Below are 15,578 nucleotides of genomic sequence, written 5' to 3'. Positions count from 1 at the left end.
CCTCAGAGGTTAAGAACACTGACTGCTCTTCCATAGGTCCTGAGTTCGATTCCCAGCAACCACATGGTGTTTCACAGCCATCTATAATGAGATCTGGTACCCTCTTCTGGCATGCAAGCATACAGGGAAGGAATGTTGTATACATAATAAATAAATCTTAAAAAAAAAAAGAATAGAGGAAATGGGTGAGAGGCAATATAGATAATGACTAAAATTTTCAGAATATTTGAATAATATAAAGATTTAGAAACTTGTGAATCTCCATAAAGATAAATAAAAATCTAAATTCTTATGTCTCAAAGTAAAATTGCAGGGTTCTAAAGACAAAAAGATCAGCCGAAGGAAGTGGAGAAAAAATATCCTAAGTAGCAGGCTGATAGCAGACTGGTGAGTAGCAGCACTGAAAGTCTTCTCATTCGTCGAGGAGCCACTGTCCTCTCCGCTCCATACGCAGGGAAACTTTGAGAGTCAAAGGCATGAGTGAAAGTTTACTTCAGTAAAGTTTTACTTAAAAATTGTGACGGTATACTCAGAAAATGATCTCAAAAGAAGGGTTGGAGACTAAGGTGAGGTAGTAAAAGTAAAACAGCATAAAATATGTGTGGAAGGTTTTCATTGGCTCTCAGTTCTGCTTTAAGAGTAAAGCAATTTGACTGGGACTACAAATCATCCTATCTGTGGTAACACTAGGTTTGTTGGTCTGATTTCTTCTTAGGTGCACAGAAGATGGGTGTCCACATAAGAAATTCTTTCATACACGTTTTCTTATGCGAATGAGATTAACACCAGATTGTTCTAAAATGTTGATCTCAACATCCTCTGGATATCTTTTGATTTTGCACGATCTGGATTTAACTAAGTCTTTAGAAGTAGGCAGCTATCCCATTTTGAGAGCAAGAAGAACTACTTCAAGTTCAGGTAAGATTTTCTGAAGACTCTGAGCCACAGAGGTTTTGTTCTAAGTGTGTGAGCAGGGAAAAGGACAGAAAATCAAAGCTGTTCTTTAGGAAGCTTATTCTTGGCTTTCCAAGGATGGGCAATGATCTGTGTGTACCAACAATAACATTAACCTGTGCCTCTAGAAAGACTCTTAGCCAGAGAATTACCATCCCTGCCTCGAAGTTAATGGTGGCTCAGGGTGCCTCTATTAGGATGTTAGGTTACAATCACTCCAAGAGCTCTAGGTCTGTAATCTACCCTACACTTCCATGTCCACTCACAAGCTGACCCATCTTGGAGCGTCCTTTTGCCAAGCCTTGTTCTTTTTTTCACTGCTGATTTCAGTAAACTTAAATGAAGCTGGGGCTCATAAAACTTTAATGCTATATTATATCAGTATTATCCGATAGACATCATATTGCATCTGCATCTGGAAATGAAGTATTAGGATTAAAGGTGTGTGAATAACATCCCTGAAGTTGTCCATTTTTGACTGAAAAACCAAAAAGCTGTTCAGTTTTTTATGGGTGATTCTAGTTGCAAATGTCACAGGAAACCAGTCTGTCAGGGACTCCCCAAAAGTGTGCAGCTGCCAGAAATGCAGGGTGAAGCATGGCCGTGTGAAGTAACATAACACACAGGTGTCTGATATTCACTGTCAAACAAGTAGGCAGCTATCTTTTCTTCTGTTTTAGAAATGTTAGAGAAGCAAAGATGTTTGCGTGGCTTTTTATCTTATTTCACACAAGTCTTTACTATGAAAGGTTTTTAAAAGGTTTTAAGTAGGGGCTGGAGAGATGGCTCAGAGGTTAAGAGCATTGCCTGTTCTTCCAAAGGTCCTGAGTTCAATTCCCAGCAACCACACGGTGGCTCACAACCATCTGTAATGGGGTCTGGTGCCCTCTTCTGGCCTGCAGGCATATACACAGACAGAATATTGTATACATAATACATAAATATTTAAAAAAAAAAAGGTTTTAAGTAGACCTGAAATAGAACCAAGAACTGTCTGCCTTTTTCTTAGTTCTAGTCCAGTTTACATGAGATTTTGTTGGCACATTTTAGATGTATTAAAAGTTCAAGTAGATAATTAAAAAATTAAAAGATACTGTAAGAGTTATTCTAGGTTTATTGTTTGGTTTTCTTTTCAAGATTTGACCACTTCATCAAGTTCTTCTGGTTCTAGAGTTTCTGGTTCACCTTGTCATCACAGTGATTCAAACTCATCTGAGAAACACATGTCACGAGCCTCTCAACGAGAAGGTAGGTTAAAAGCTGGCTTTACAACCTTACAGCAATAGGTTTCTATCAAATAGCTTTCTTTGGTCTAGTTTTAATCCATAAAAACAAAATCTAAGAAAAATGAGGTCCTATGTTGCTTTTTAGCCATCGTTTGAAAAGACCATCTTGTGCTCTAACCTTGTAAGCATTGGTTTTATTGTCCCAGCCCTGTCTTGATTTGGTCTAGTTTGAAGATGAAGTACTTGGGAACTATATTTAAAAAATGTGGATTCCGAACAAGGATGCCATGAAAATTAAATCAGTATGTATGCAGAACTAAGCCTGGTGGCACAACCTATTATCCAGCACTTGGGAGAGGCAAGAGTATCGAGAGTTCAAGATCATTCTCCTCTTCAGAGACTTTTAAACCAGCCTGGGCTACATGAGACCCTGTCTAAAAAACATCAGCAGCAACAACAAAGGTTTTTCTGGGCTGCTTTCTTATGACATCGTGAAAATGGTTTCTCATATATTTTGATCAGCAACGGCGGCATCCTAGGAACTAGGCTGAAGGAAATGATGTGGCGTATAGTAGAGTCACCAGGAAGATGTCTCTCACCCTTGGTTTTTTATCTATTTATAGTATGGGTAGAGACTTGGAGTTGTTCAACTTACAATTTTCCCAGTTTCACAGTGGTATAAAGTGGCATGCATTCAACAGAAACCAAACTTCGCATTTTGAACTTTGATCCCTGGCTAGCAATATGTATTACTTTTTCTCATGATTCTGGAAAGTAACAGGGTATCTTCCAGTTAGCCACACTGTTGTGAGAATAAATGGCTAATACTGCAGGGCAAGCTGTCACAGAGTTGTAGCATTCAGTGGGTTGGGTGTATTGAATGCATTACAACCTAAATATTTTCAGCTTTGGACGAGTTTATTAATCCCAGTATAAAGGATCATCTGTACTGTCCTTAAGGATCATAAGTCCTGATCTTTTTTCTAAAAGGCAGTCCTGGGTTCTAAGTATTTCATTCTTTGGCCTATAGACCAGTAAGTTCTCTGAGTTGAGAATTATGACCTTAATCTTCTAGATTCCTTCCATGCACATGACTTCAGTTATTAAATAAAGAACCTTTTGAGATACAGATCCAATGAAAAAAGACCCCACTCATCTTTCATGTCTTCAGTCACTGGTTATTCCTGCTGTAAAATTCACATATATTGGGATTAAGGGAGCTAAGATGGTTTTACATGTGGTATAGTATAAGGAATAAAGTAAGTGATGAAGGCAAGAAGGTAGTTGCCAGAAGTCCTGATTCTGCCTTAGTCCTTGTGTAACAATTAATTTTTTTGTATCTCAGGAGTTTCACCACGAAATAGTCTTGAAGTCTTAACCCCTGAAGTTCCTGGTGAGAGAGATCGTGGAAACTGTATCACATCTTTACAACTGCACCCCAAAGGCTGGGCCACCCTTCTTCGGTGCTCAAGCAACACTGATGATCAGGAGGTATAGACTACTGCTTCACATTCAGCAGGGCTCAATGGACAAATTGTCCTTGCCCTGTGTGCAGACCTTAGGCTAATAACCAGGTTCAGGCCCTGCCCTCCAGACATACTACCAAAGGCCCCATTTCTCAACTCCTCTACCTCCTCTGTTGCTTTATCCCTTCCAGCTCTTCTTCCTCTCCTGCTTTGTTAGAGTAAGCTGAGAAGCGCACTAAAGACCATCAGCAGCTGATAGCATGCTTAGCTTCTTCATTCTGTCCCCATCACAGAAAACAAACACACAAAACGATATATGTTACACCAAGCTATTCAGTTAAACTGACTAAACGTGAGGTTTAGGGTTTAGTAAAATAGTTCCACCAGGCAGTGGTGGCTTACACCTTTAATCCCAGTACTTGGGAGACAGAGGCAAGCGGATCTCTGAGTTTGAGGTCAACCTGGTCTACAGAGCAAGTTCTAGGGCAGCTAAACCTGTCTTGAAAAGCCAAAAGAAAAAAAAAAGATATATCATAACGGTCTATGTAAAAACCAGAGGAAACTGAGAAAGGAAGGGGCTAAACTGATGTCTGGAGGAAGAGTTAAAAGAACTTAGAATCATCCCAGCACTCAGAAGGCAGAGGCAGGCAGTTCTCTGAGAGTTTGAGGCCAGCCTGGTCTACGGAGCAAGTTCTAGGACAACCAAGGCTACACAGAGAAACCCTGTAGCAAAAAACAAAACAAAACAAAACAAAACCAAAAAAACCACTTAGGATCTCATTACTGTGGTAGGCAGAAGTCTGCAAGAGCTCACTGGCTCTACAGACCAAACTGAAGGAAGGCAGAAAGGCCTTTGAAATATGCAGAGGATGGATTGTTGCTGCCCTCAAAAAAAAAAAAAAAAAAAGGAAATGTCTTGATAGCAATGTAATGATAGAAGTCGTAGGCAGCCTCAGGAACAAGAGGTCTTAAAGCATTAGAGTGTTTCTGCAGTACTGTTTGGGGTCTGTCACTTCATTTTGTCTCCTGTCTCCTCCTCCAGTGGACCTGCGTCTATGAATTCCAAGAAGGAGCTCCAGTGCGGCCTGTGTCACCTCGATGTTCCCTGCGGCTGACTCATTACATTGAAGAAGCTAATGTAGGCAGGGGCTACATCAAAGAACTTTGCTTCAGCCCCGATGGACGAATGATTTCTTCCCCACATGGCTACGGGATTCGCTTGTTGGGATTTGACAAGCAGTGCAGTGAGCTTATTGACTGTTTACCCAAAGAAGCCAGCCCCCTACGGGTGATTCGCTCTCTGTACTCTCACAATGACGTGGTCCTGACAACAAAGTTCTCTCCAACACACTGTCAGATTGCCTCAGGGTGCCTTAGTGGACGGGTCTCTCTGTATCAGCCAAAGTTTTAGGCACAACTTACATCAAATGAGGAACTCTTCTGGTGTTTGTTTATGAATTACTTCAATTTAGGTGAAGTATTTTCTTTTTTAGAAGATCTTATAACTCTGGGTCAAGATATTGGTTCTTATGGGTTGGTGAACACCGTGACCCGAGTCCTTGGCCATCCAGCATCACCTGGGCATCTCCATTCCGACCATGCAGCATCGTTCTCTTGGCATTCCTTTGCTCTGCTGTCGGTGCCGCTGAGTTTGGGTTTTCCTAGTCATTTTGCATGTGGCTCTTGTTCTCTCCCCATCCCTGTTTCCATCACTGCTTCCCCCCCCCCATTTTATTTTGGTATGAATTTTGTGAGCATTGGATAAGAGTCATGGTTGGGATGAGGAACAGCCTGTGGCACTAGTGTTAAATAAAACCCAGAAGTTGGATGTTGGCACACCACTTTTTGAAAAAAAGAAAGTTCATCTTCATTTATCAGTACACTTGGCCTTTAAAGTTGCTGTCAAATATTGAGCACAGATAATAGCATTATTCTCATAACTGATACTCTTGCAACAAAATATCCTTTTAAAATTTCCTGTTAAAATTATACAAGTTATCTCATGTGAGATTTTTGTTGTGAAATTCTAGAAAAATATTGCAACCTCATTGTAATTTATTTTACTTGTATGAATTTAAAATCTGCAGCATGTGTCTGTATTTGGTATTTTGTTCCTGTCAGCAGCATTGGAAAGGAAAGGAATAAGCTCGGTCATTTCTGTTGTACAGAAGATTTATTCATTAGGTTGGTACAGTTTCTGGCCATAGAGTGAGAAGACTAAGTTGGCTTAGATTGGCTGTGATTCTTTGAGTCACACAGATGAGCTGTTCACAGTAATGGGTGGGAGGAAAATAAGATTTTATTGTCTTTGTTTCTTCAGCCAGAGAGCATAAACTCCGCTCTCGCCATCACTAAGAAGGGACCTGTAGTCCTTTACGCTGCTGTCTGTGACTTGAGTAGCCCTACTGGCTCTGCTTTGGTCATGGAAAGTATCAGGCAAGGTGTGAAGGCAATGACTCCTGCCTTGGATGGGCAGCGTTCTTCCAGTCTCTGCTACATTGATTGGCATTTGTTGAGATATGTTAGAAGCTGGAATAATTGAAGCCATGCAGAGCCTTGCTCTCTTTGGTCACGTGCCCTTTAGGCCAGCGTTTCTCAAATATTAGGAAGCAGTATAATCCTTGAAGGATTTGTGAAAAATGCAGGAATCTGGGCCTGACTTTAGAAGACTGATTTAGGCAGGGAAAGGACTGGACTCTTTATAAAAAGAACCTTAAATCATCTATATCCAGGTGACCTCCAGGTCATAGTTTGAAAACAACCTGAAATTGCAATAGGTATTTCTATACCCATTTGGTGCTTAACACAATTCCCACAAGATGTTTCATCTATTTAAACAGTAATAATAATAAATCAACAATAGCAATTTTAGAGTAGCATATAACTTGAAATGGTATTCATTTCATCGTTAGACAAATGAAAGAAGTTAAACGATTTGCCTAAGGTCATACAAAGTTAGTGGGAAGGCCAGAGCTTCAAGTCTCTTAATTCCTCGCTCAAGGCAGTTTCTACTGTATTAGGACGGCTGTTACAAACATCAGTGATGCCAGGCAGTGGTGGCACATGCCTTTTATCCCAGCACTCAGGAGGCAGAGGCAGCCTGGCCTACAGAGCGAGTACCAGGGCAGGCTCCAAACTACACAGAAACCTTGTCTTAAAAAACAAAACAAAAAAAATCAGTAATTATGGGCATTTTGTCTTTAGGTTATATTATTGTGAATAAGATGATCAGATTGGAAAAGGCTGCATGGGAGTAGATGCTGAAAGTTTTATCCATAGCAAAAAAGGTATTTGATACAGAAATGTTGAAACAGCCCAAATACACGGATAAATGCACAGTTCTTTCTTTATAGTGCCCATCAGCCATTCGCACACCTGCAAGAGCTTTTGTCTCCCAAAGAACAATGCTAGCTCTGGGGCAGTCTTTAAAAATTAGATCTTATCATAGATGTTAGAAAAGCTGGAAAACTTGTAGTCATTGAAAAAAACAGCAAAGTACAGTGAAAATCATAGGCTTGCTTCTATAAGCTAATTTAGACATAAGGATATTAAGGTGGTGAGTTACTTCTTTGCTGTGTTCTTAATTGCAAATACAGAGTTCAGAATGATAGTCTATAGCCATACTACCCTTGAATGCACATGAACTCACCTTAGAAGCTAAGGGGGGTCAGGCCTGGATGGGAGAATTCAGAAGGATGCAAATGCAATTATCGAAGAGGGATGCTTTTTATTTCCTCTTATGATAACTGAGCTGTTATCTGGAGTCTGTGCTTTCTCTCTGGTTTTCCTGAGGGGAGGGAGGGAGGGACATCAGACTCAGGCTGTGCAAGGCTCCCTCCCAAGCAGCACTGAATTCAGACCCAGGTTTGCCTGTTTATTTTATTACTAAGTCTGTACTGACTTCTCTACCATTTTTGCCCCTTAGTTTGTGAAGGATGAGCTAGCTACCTTGGTCTGTTAATGTATGAGCTTGATATCTTCTGCAAAATTTTATTACAAGGCTGGCCTTGTTGCCTTCATTGCTGCATAGAACATTTTGAACACTGGTGTTTCCATGAGACTGCAGATCATCACCCCAGGCATACATGTGGGCCGTTCTAAGCTAAAAACCAAGCAAGCAGCACTCGTGTTGAAAATGTAGAGGATAGCTTTGTGAGAAAGCAAAGCCAGAGATGAGAACCGAAAAGAGCCAGCAAGTGCTGCAGCAGGGAGAGTCAGGGCCAAGACAAAAATCAGTCAGTATTAACCAGAATTGAAGGGCCTCAGAAAACCTGTACTATTGGGAAAAGTTACATATTACCATTTTAAGGTCCCATTTGAACAGTCTGAAAATCTGGTACTTTTTACTGTTTTATTTATACATTTCTATTATAATTGATAATGAAGTTATTGTTGGTAAATCTTGGTAACTAAGTTATTCTGGCTTAAAGCTTTCTTCAGAACACCTGTTAATGGGAATGCTATGTTGAATGACTTAGGTGCATCACATATACAATAGTTGCTTATTTTCAATCAGGAAATGAAGGGCTAAAATAAGAGTCTTTTGTTTTTAAAAATATGTGTGACCATGGAGCTGGAGAAATGGGCTCAGCAGTTAAGAGCACTGATTGCTCTTCCAGAGGACCCAGGTTCAATTCCCAGCACCCACATAGCAGCTCACACCTGTCTGTAACTCCAGTTCCAGGGCTTGACACCTCACAAAGACATACGTGTAGGCAAAACACCAGTGAACATAAAATAAAAATTATTTTTTTAAAAAAGTGATCACAGCTAGTGGTGGCGCACGCCTTTAATCCCAGCGCAGGGGAAGCAGAGGCAGGTGGATCTCTGTGAGCTTGAGGTCAGCCTGGTCTGCATGCTAAGGTTCCAGGCAAGCCAGAGTCATAGTGAGTCCCAGTTTATTTGTTTTAAGTGTCTTTTTTTTTTTTTCCACAAAGCCCAAATCATGTCTATTTTATTTCTCCCTGTTAGATCCCTAAAAAGAAGCCACAATAAAAGTTTTAAGGGAACAACTCAAAGGAAAATAATAAAGTTCATGTTCCCTACTCCTGCATCTAGGACCAGGTCAGCTCATGTAATTTTAAAGGCTGTCATTCTAGAAGGGGAGCAGAGGGGAAACACCCCAAGAAACCCTTAGAATACTGTTGTCTCTCACACTGGACCATGCAGCACTGTGTCCCTAAGTGTCTGTTACACTTGGCTTTTAGTTTTGTTTTTGAGACAAGGTTTCTTTGTGTAGACCTGACTGTCCTGGAACTCGCTGTGTAGACCAGGCTGGCCTGCAATTCAGAGTTCTTTCTGCCTCTGCCTCCCAAGTGTGCACTACCATGCCAGGCTTTCATTTGACTTTTATAAAAAGCAGGCGATATGGTCTGGTAGCTTCCTGATGACAATCATCCTCATTCAGTGACCAGTGGTCCTTGGGTGCTGTATAGATCCATTCTGTAACACCTTCTGTTGGTCATGAAGGAATCCATATATGTGGATTTTGTCTGGATAACTAATGTGTATCTCTTAAGTGCCAAAATTTTAAATTTGTAGTTATTGTTGATGCAAGTCTCCGTAGGTATGGTAGTCTACCTCTCTGCCTTCTTAAACAGCATGCTCGATCTGATTCACTTTATCATGATGAAGTTACATTACACTCACAATGTATTATTGCAAATCCACAACGAGCTCTGATACATGTAGACTATTTCATAGAACACAAAGGGCTATAAGAAATGTGAGAAATATCTCTTAGGAATATTCCCTCAACTATGTATTTGCCTCATGGTTAGCTTTAAAAATGTATATTGCGAAGTAATGTATTCTATCAGCACGCCTGTTTCTAACAGGCTCCTACTTCTGTGCTATCTTACGGGCTGTGACATGAGTTAACCAGTCCTGGTCGCTGCCTACAAAAATAACTGGGCAAACTCTGGGCACACAGTGAGGCAGCTCCTTTGGCTGTGTTCTACTCACCATCTGAAAAATGAAGCCCATTGTTAAAGGTGGGGCAAGCAAGTAAGGGAGGCATAAACCAGAGCTGCTGCTGCTGGGCCCCAGACTAGCACTGAAGCAGAGTGCAGCAACAACAGCCAACAGCGCTCCATCTGCAAGGGGTAAGCAACACATGCGGAAGGACACCCACGGAGTGCAGAAGAGGAAGGAAAAGGAAGCTCCAGGTAGGCTTAGGGCTAGAGAGATGCCACTGAAACCATTGAAATGTATACCTGATATCACACTAACGGCCACCGAACATGTACATCCTAGAGAACTGCCACTGTCCTGAGAACTCCCGTTCAAATGATAATGGAAATTATCGCCAACAGGAAAATCTCCATGTTTGCCGTAAATGAGCTGACAGAGGTTCAGTCAAAAGCCCCGAGGAGCACATCTGATGCACACATCTTTTGGATGTATGTATATAGAAACGTGACACCCCCCCAGGAGTAATAAAGTAATGTTCAGGATTTAAATCCGGTCACAGTCTTTAAACGTTAGGTTTGTGTTTTTAAAACAAACTTGGAACATTCTAGTTAATAAGCTGCCAATCAGAACACTATCGCAGGGTCTAAGGTGCTATTGGCTTGTCTGCTAGACTGTGCGCTCCTTCAGGGCAGGGCTATCTTCTTTATTCTTGTATCCATGGTGCCCAGGAGAGGATCTGACAGAGTGGTTGTTCAATAAATACCTGTTGAATGAGTCAAATGAACCTTCACTATGTGTGGCCTCAAGTTCTCATGAAGCCAGAATGTGATGGAAAACTTACCGAGCCCCAGAGGCAGTATCAGGTGGTGGTGGTTGGGGTTTGGTTTGGTTTGGTTTAGTTTGGTTGATTTTGTTTGTTTGGGGGGTGGTTGTTTTTAAATAGTAGGCTATCTTCCTCTGGGTATTTATTGATTTTTGAAAGCTAAATCAGGGTTCTAATTCTCACTGAACATGGACTTGAACCCTAGTATATGCCTGGTACTAGGTACTCAGGGAACGGAGATAAAACTACGGTCTCTCTATAGAAGCATAGGAAACAGACATCAACCGGGCTGGCATTACAAGGTTGTGGAGTTATTTAGGCTGCATGCTCGTTTACATGCAGCCTGTTGTAAACCTGGGAGCAGCAGCAGTGCATTCTGATGTGGCCTTGGCTCACACATTAAGTGGTTCTTAACTTAGAAAGGCATTGTAAGAATTGCACATCCTCCAGCTATCTTTAAAGGCCTTCAAAGACAGCTACAACTGCACGACTTCATTCCTTAGTTTCTACTCTATAATTAAAGCTACTTACAGATGGTTTTTGGTATGTGAAATGTTCTTTTCAGAACAGATAAACTTTCTAAGACTGTAAAATAGATTTACCTTTCCTATTGAATTATTTTAAGCCTTTTGAGTGGATAGACAGAATTACAGATGACCACCACACATACCAACATAAAATCTCCAGGTTTCATTAAACCTTTATATGTGCCCTGAATATTTTGGTACATGTCTACCTCATTATGTGATTTTAAGAAATAAATGTTACTTGCAAACATTTGACACACTTTTGTGTATGATTAACATGTTTGAAAGGTCAATGAAATATCAGATATAGTGGCTTGAAATATTTTACTCTCACCACCTGGGTATGCATTTTTAGATCAAGACTGACCATAAGGTTGAGACAGGGCAGTAGTAGACTGATAATCACTGTTTGGATCATGTAAACTCCAGAAAGAAATTATGAATTCATGTCAAATTCTTTGTTGTTTTGTTTTTTTCTCATGGGTTTTTTATTTAAGAGGCTCACAATATAGCTCTTATTGGCCTCACTATGAGATCAGGCTGGCCTCAAACTCAGAGACGTACACCTGCCTCTGCCTCCTGATTGCTGAGATTAAAGGCATGAGCCATCAGTAGGAGCCTGCCTCCACATTTTGATTATTTACCTAGTATGCTATTATATTAATTTATTGCCTTTTAAAAACGTGCAAAGCTGGGCAGTGGCGGCACACACCTTTAATCCCAGCACTCGGGAGACAGAGGCAGGCGGATCTCCCAAATTTGAGGTTAGCTTGGTCTATAGAGTGAGTTCCAGGACAGTCAGGGCTATACATAGAGAAACCCTGTCTTGAAAAACAAACAAAAAAAAATGAAGAGGCATAACACTGAAAAGTCAAAGTTCTAAGTTTCTCCCTGCACGAGAGAGGTAAGAAGAGAGTGATTTAGTAGGTCAGCGGCGCAGGCCTAGACTTCCAAGCACTCTGGAGGCTGAAACACAAAGATCACTTGTGTGCGGGCAGGGCCAGCTTGGGTGATATAGCATGACTCCATCTCAAAACTCAAACAAGAACAAGTTTCATTCAATTCATATTATTTTGCCAAATAGATGAACTGATTTAACAAATTGTAGCTCTTAAGTTTCACTGTTACTTCTTTCACGGACATATTGGGGCTACTTAAAAACAGGGTGTTTTAGCTGGGCATGGTGGCACATGCCTGTGGTACAGCACTTGGAGAGGTTGAGGCAAGAGGATCACAAACTTAAGGCCAGAGTAACATAGTGAGATTAAAAACAACCAAAAAGGCAAATCAAGTAAATTTTTAATTGGATAAGAAACTGTCATTCTAAATACATATTAGTTTCATATTAGTGCTGTAACAAACTCATGACCTTAACATAGTGAGGTTAAGAACAAAAAAGGCAAATCAAATAAGTTTAATTGGATAAGAAATTGGCATTCTAAATAATATATATTAGTTTCCTATTAGTGCTGTAACAAACTCTCATGACCTTAGCGCTTTAAACTAGTACAAGTTCCAACATGGGTCCCTACACAAAAGTCAAGGCACGGATGGGCTATGTTCCTTCTGACTCTGAGAATGTCTTCCTTTCTCTAGGTTACTGTCTCTCCCCCTCTGCAAAACCAATGGCATATATGTTCTCATGCTTTCTGACACAGGTTTCCTTTTCATTTCAGAAAATGTAAACATAAGAGATGAAAAGCGAGGCTCATGCATTACAAAACTCGAACCTTCGCACTCCCTGACATCTGACCTCATGACTGCTGCCCTCCAAAGGGCCATTCCACACAGTAGAGCCACCACACAGTTTTCTCAGAAAGTTCCAACCAGCTTTTCTCCTCGCTACCCCGACTCCACTCATCTCTGGCCAATTCCCTCCTCATCTCTATCATTTTTTTAATGCAAGAGTGATCTTATGTCTTTGGGGTTTTTTGCCCCTATCATTTTGAATGCCTGGGTGAAGAGGAACCAGAGAAAAAGATACAAGGAAAAATGACCACAGTGCAGCAGTGACATTTGGGTCACTCTCAGCAAATAACACATAATGGGTACTAGGGATCAACCAAGGGCCTCTGAGGCACTATTTTAAAACTCATTCCTGGTGGGTTCATGTAATCCCAGCATTCAGGACTAAGCAGGAGGAGTGTCGAGGTCCACCTGAGCTACGAAGAACTTCTCTTAAGAAAGACAAAACGATCTTTGGATCACAAACGCATTACATTCCTGAGTTGTGCCACCTTATTTCCCTAGTATTTTTGAAGATGAGTTCATTGTCATAGCACTATAAAGTCCACTTGGAGCCAACACAACTCGCACACCAAGCCAATGCAGAAAACAAAAAAAATGGTTTTTGCTACTGATTGACTAGAGTTGCAGAACAAACTCGGGAGCTGAGCCTTAAGCCAGAACATCACAACGCTTTTATTCCTGAAAATCACAACATCTGTACCAAGTTACGGTTGCATTTTTCTACCCATCAGGATTCGGGGAAGGGGACATTCCTAGGAACATTTATCTATGTGGTCCACATATCTTGTTGTCATTGGTTGACTTACTCCAGTGTGCCAGGTGGCTTGCCCCACACTCATTCCAGAGTCTTAACTAGAAGCCAGGATATCACTTACCCACATGCATGTCTCTCTCTGCCAAGCAGGATGTCATTTACCCACGGAGGTCTTGGGAACTTAAACTTTATTTGACCCCTATTCAAAATGGAAGTTTTATTTAAAATGGCTCCAGACTGGTTCTATCTTAGAACAGTACCTTGACGAAGCCCAAGCAAGAATCAACTTTAAGTTGGTAAGCATGAATTTAAGAGCCTTTGCCCACTCCTCCTCTGAGTTCAGGTGGGTACTGATGGAGCAGCACTCGCCACTGCCCTTGGTATCCTCCAGCACCCCTCTCTTCACGTGGATCCTATAGGGCAGGAAGAGGCCTTTCTTCTCAGCCTCCTCCATAAACTGCTGCAGGCAGTCCAGGAAGGCCTTCATCCCACAATCAAACTCGTTATTGTGGAAGACTCTGTGGCTCCCATCTGAGAACAGCGGCAGCATCCCATCACCAGCCAAGGACTTAAGGTAGGAATGGTCCCCGCAGGGCACTAGTTGGTACCTCTGGAATTGCAGTTCAGCTAGCTTGGACAAGCTGAAGAGCAGCAAGGCTGTCTGTCCCCAGGCGGTGTTAATCTCACCCCATTCCACCTGGATGCCAGGGAGGCGGCCCAGCCTGAAGTTGTTGATAATGCCCAGCGGCCCCTCATCCAAGATGGTAAACGTCATATTGAAGATATCGGTCTTTCTCAGGCGCGACAGCTGCTTCTGGGCATCGGCCAATCGGTTCTCCACACTGCTCAGCTTGTCTATCAGCTCCAGCCGTTTCTTTGTCAAGGCAGCGTACTCCTTCAAATCCTCCTCCTCCTGTTGTTCGAGCTTCCAGCTCTCTGACATGGCTTCTCTGAGTTCGGCCTCTATTCTTGCATTCTGGCCGTCTATGTCCTTCTGCTCCTGAGCCAGCCTTGCTTCTTCCTGCTCCAGACTCCGCAGCTCAGGCAAGAGCTCCGCATTCATGGCCTCCCTCTCCTCCTCACTCACCAGCGATTCTCTCTCCACGAAACGTCTGTACTTCTCTGTGTCAGCTTCAACTAGAGTGAGCTGGGCATCTAGTTCCCTCACAAGATTGTTCATACAGTCCACACAGAGCGGGTGGTCCACATCTTTTTGGCCGGAGAGGTTTTCAGAGATCTCTAAGACAACATTTTGGATAGTGTTCAAAGTTCTCTGGGCAGTCAACTCACCAAGCAGAGAGAAGGTAGAGCAGGCACTTTCCTGGGACGACTTGCCCCAGTCAGGAACGGGGCTGCTGGAGGTCCTGGCCCTTGGGGAGGGGCTGGCATGCTGCTGGGCTTCCAAGGGCCCTTCCTGCTTTGCAAAAGTTCTCTGGGTAGTCAACTCATCAAGCAAAGAGAAGGTAGAGCAGGCACTTTCCTGGGACGACTTGCCCCAGTCAGGAACGGGGCTGCTGGAGGTCCTGGCCCTTGGGGAGGGGTTGGCATGCTGCTGGGCTTCCAAGGGCCCTTCCTGCATTGCACGGAGCTTCAGGGGCTGGTTGCAGCGCTGGCACCGGAAGAGAGTGGAAGACATCCTGAAGGTGTGCGCCCCCACCGGAGTCTAGGTTTCCTTCCAGCCCAGGGAGTCTTTGGCAAGGTCTCGCTCACGCTTCCCTTTTATACCTTAACAATTCCCTCCTGGGAATTCCCACCTGTAGCTCCCCACAGGCCAGCGAGTCTCTCTAACACAGGTTTTGATAATCATGACCAGCATGTGTGGGGTTTTTATTTCGTTTTGTTTCCAGAAAGTGTTTCTCTGTGCAACCTTGGCTGTCCTGAACTCCATTTATAGACCAGGCTGGCCTTGAACTCACAGAGATCCACCTGCCTCTGCCTCCCAAGTGCTGGGATTAAGGGTGTGCACCACCACGCCTGGTAGGGATCTGAGTTTCATCTCCAGCATCCATATAAAAATCCAATGTGTTGGTCAGTGCGTGTGAATGCCAGAGCTGGGGGACAGAAACAGACCCCTGGGGTTCGCTGGCCATTGGGACTAGCCTAAGCATGGAACTGCCAGGTCCCTGTCTTAAAAAAATAAGGTGTATGACCTGAGAGCCAATACCT

General features: G+C 42.5%; 2 protein-coding genes across 2 annotated transcripts in view; one reads left to right on the top strand and one right to left on the bottom strand.

Annotated features, from left to right (window-relative positions):
- Nucleotides 1-11,164, top strand: part of Dcaf10 (DDB1 and CUL4 associated factor 10) — a 39,922-nt gene extending 28,758 nt beyond the window's left edge. Inside the window, exons 5-8 of the mRNA XM_050155904.1 lie at nt 716-918; nt 2,092-2,202; nt 3,526-3,671; nt 4,689-11,164. Coding sequence (XP_050011861.1) covers nt 716-918; nt 2,092-2,202; nt 3,526-3,671; nt 4,689-5,057 — 829 coding nt within the window. The 3' untranslated portion in view covers nt 5,058-11,164. The remainder of the gene's footprint in view (nt 1-715; nt 919-2,091; nt 2,203-3,525; nt 3,672-4,688) is intronic.
- Nucleotides 11,165-12,040: 876 nt separating this feature from the next.
- On the bottom strand, nt 12,041-15,257 carry LOC126509775 (beclin-2-like). The gene has a single exon (XM_050155872.1). It carries the CDS (start codon nt 15,046-15,048, stop codon nt 13,630-13,632), a length of 1,419 nt encoding a protein of 472 aa, XP_050011829.1. The 5' UTR covers nt 15,049-15,257; the 3' UTR covers nt 12,041-13,629.
- Nucleotides 15,258-15,578: the final 321 nt, after the last annotated feature.

Source organism: Alexandromys fortis, unplaced genomic scaffold (assembly GCF_014885135.2).
Source record: "Alexandromys fortis isolate MF-2015 unplaced genomic scaffold, M_Fortis_MF-2015_v1.1 scaffold_92, whole genome shotgun sequence".
In the NCBI taxonomy this organism is placed as follows: domain Eukaryota; kingdom Metazoa; phylum Chordata; class Mammalia; order Rodentia; family Cricetidae; genus Alexandromys; species Alexandromys fortis.
The sequence above is the reverse complement of the archived record's forward strand: the minus strand, read 5'-3'. Positions and strand labels throughout refer to the sequence as shown.

Coding starts and splice junctions, on each gene's coding strand:
- LOC126509775 (XM_050155872.1), bottom strand. CDS start 15,048: ATGTCTTCCACTCTCTTCCGGTGCCAGCGCTGCAACCAGCCCCTGAAG.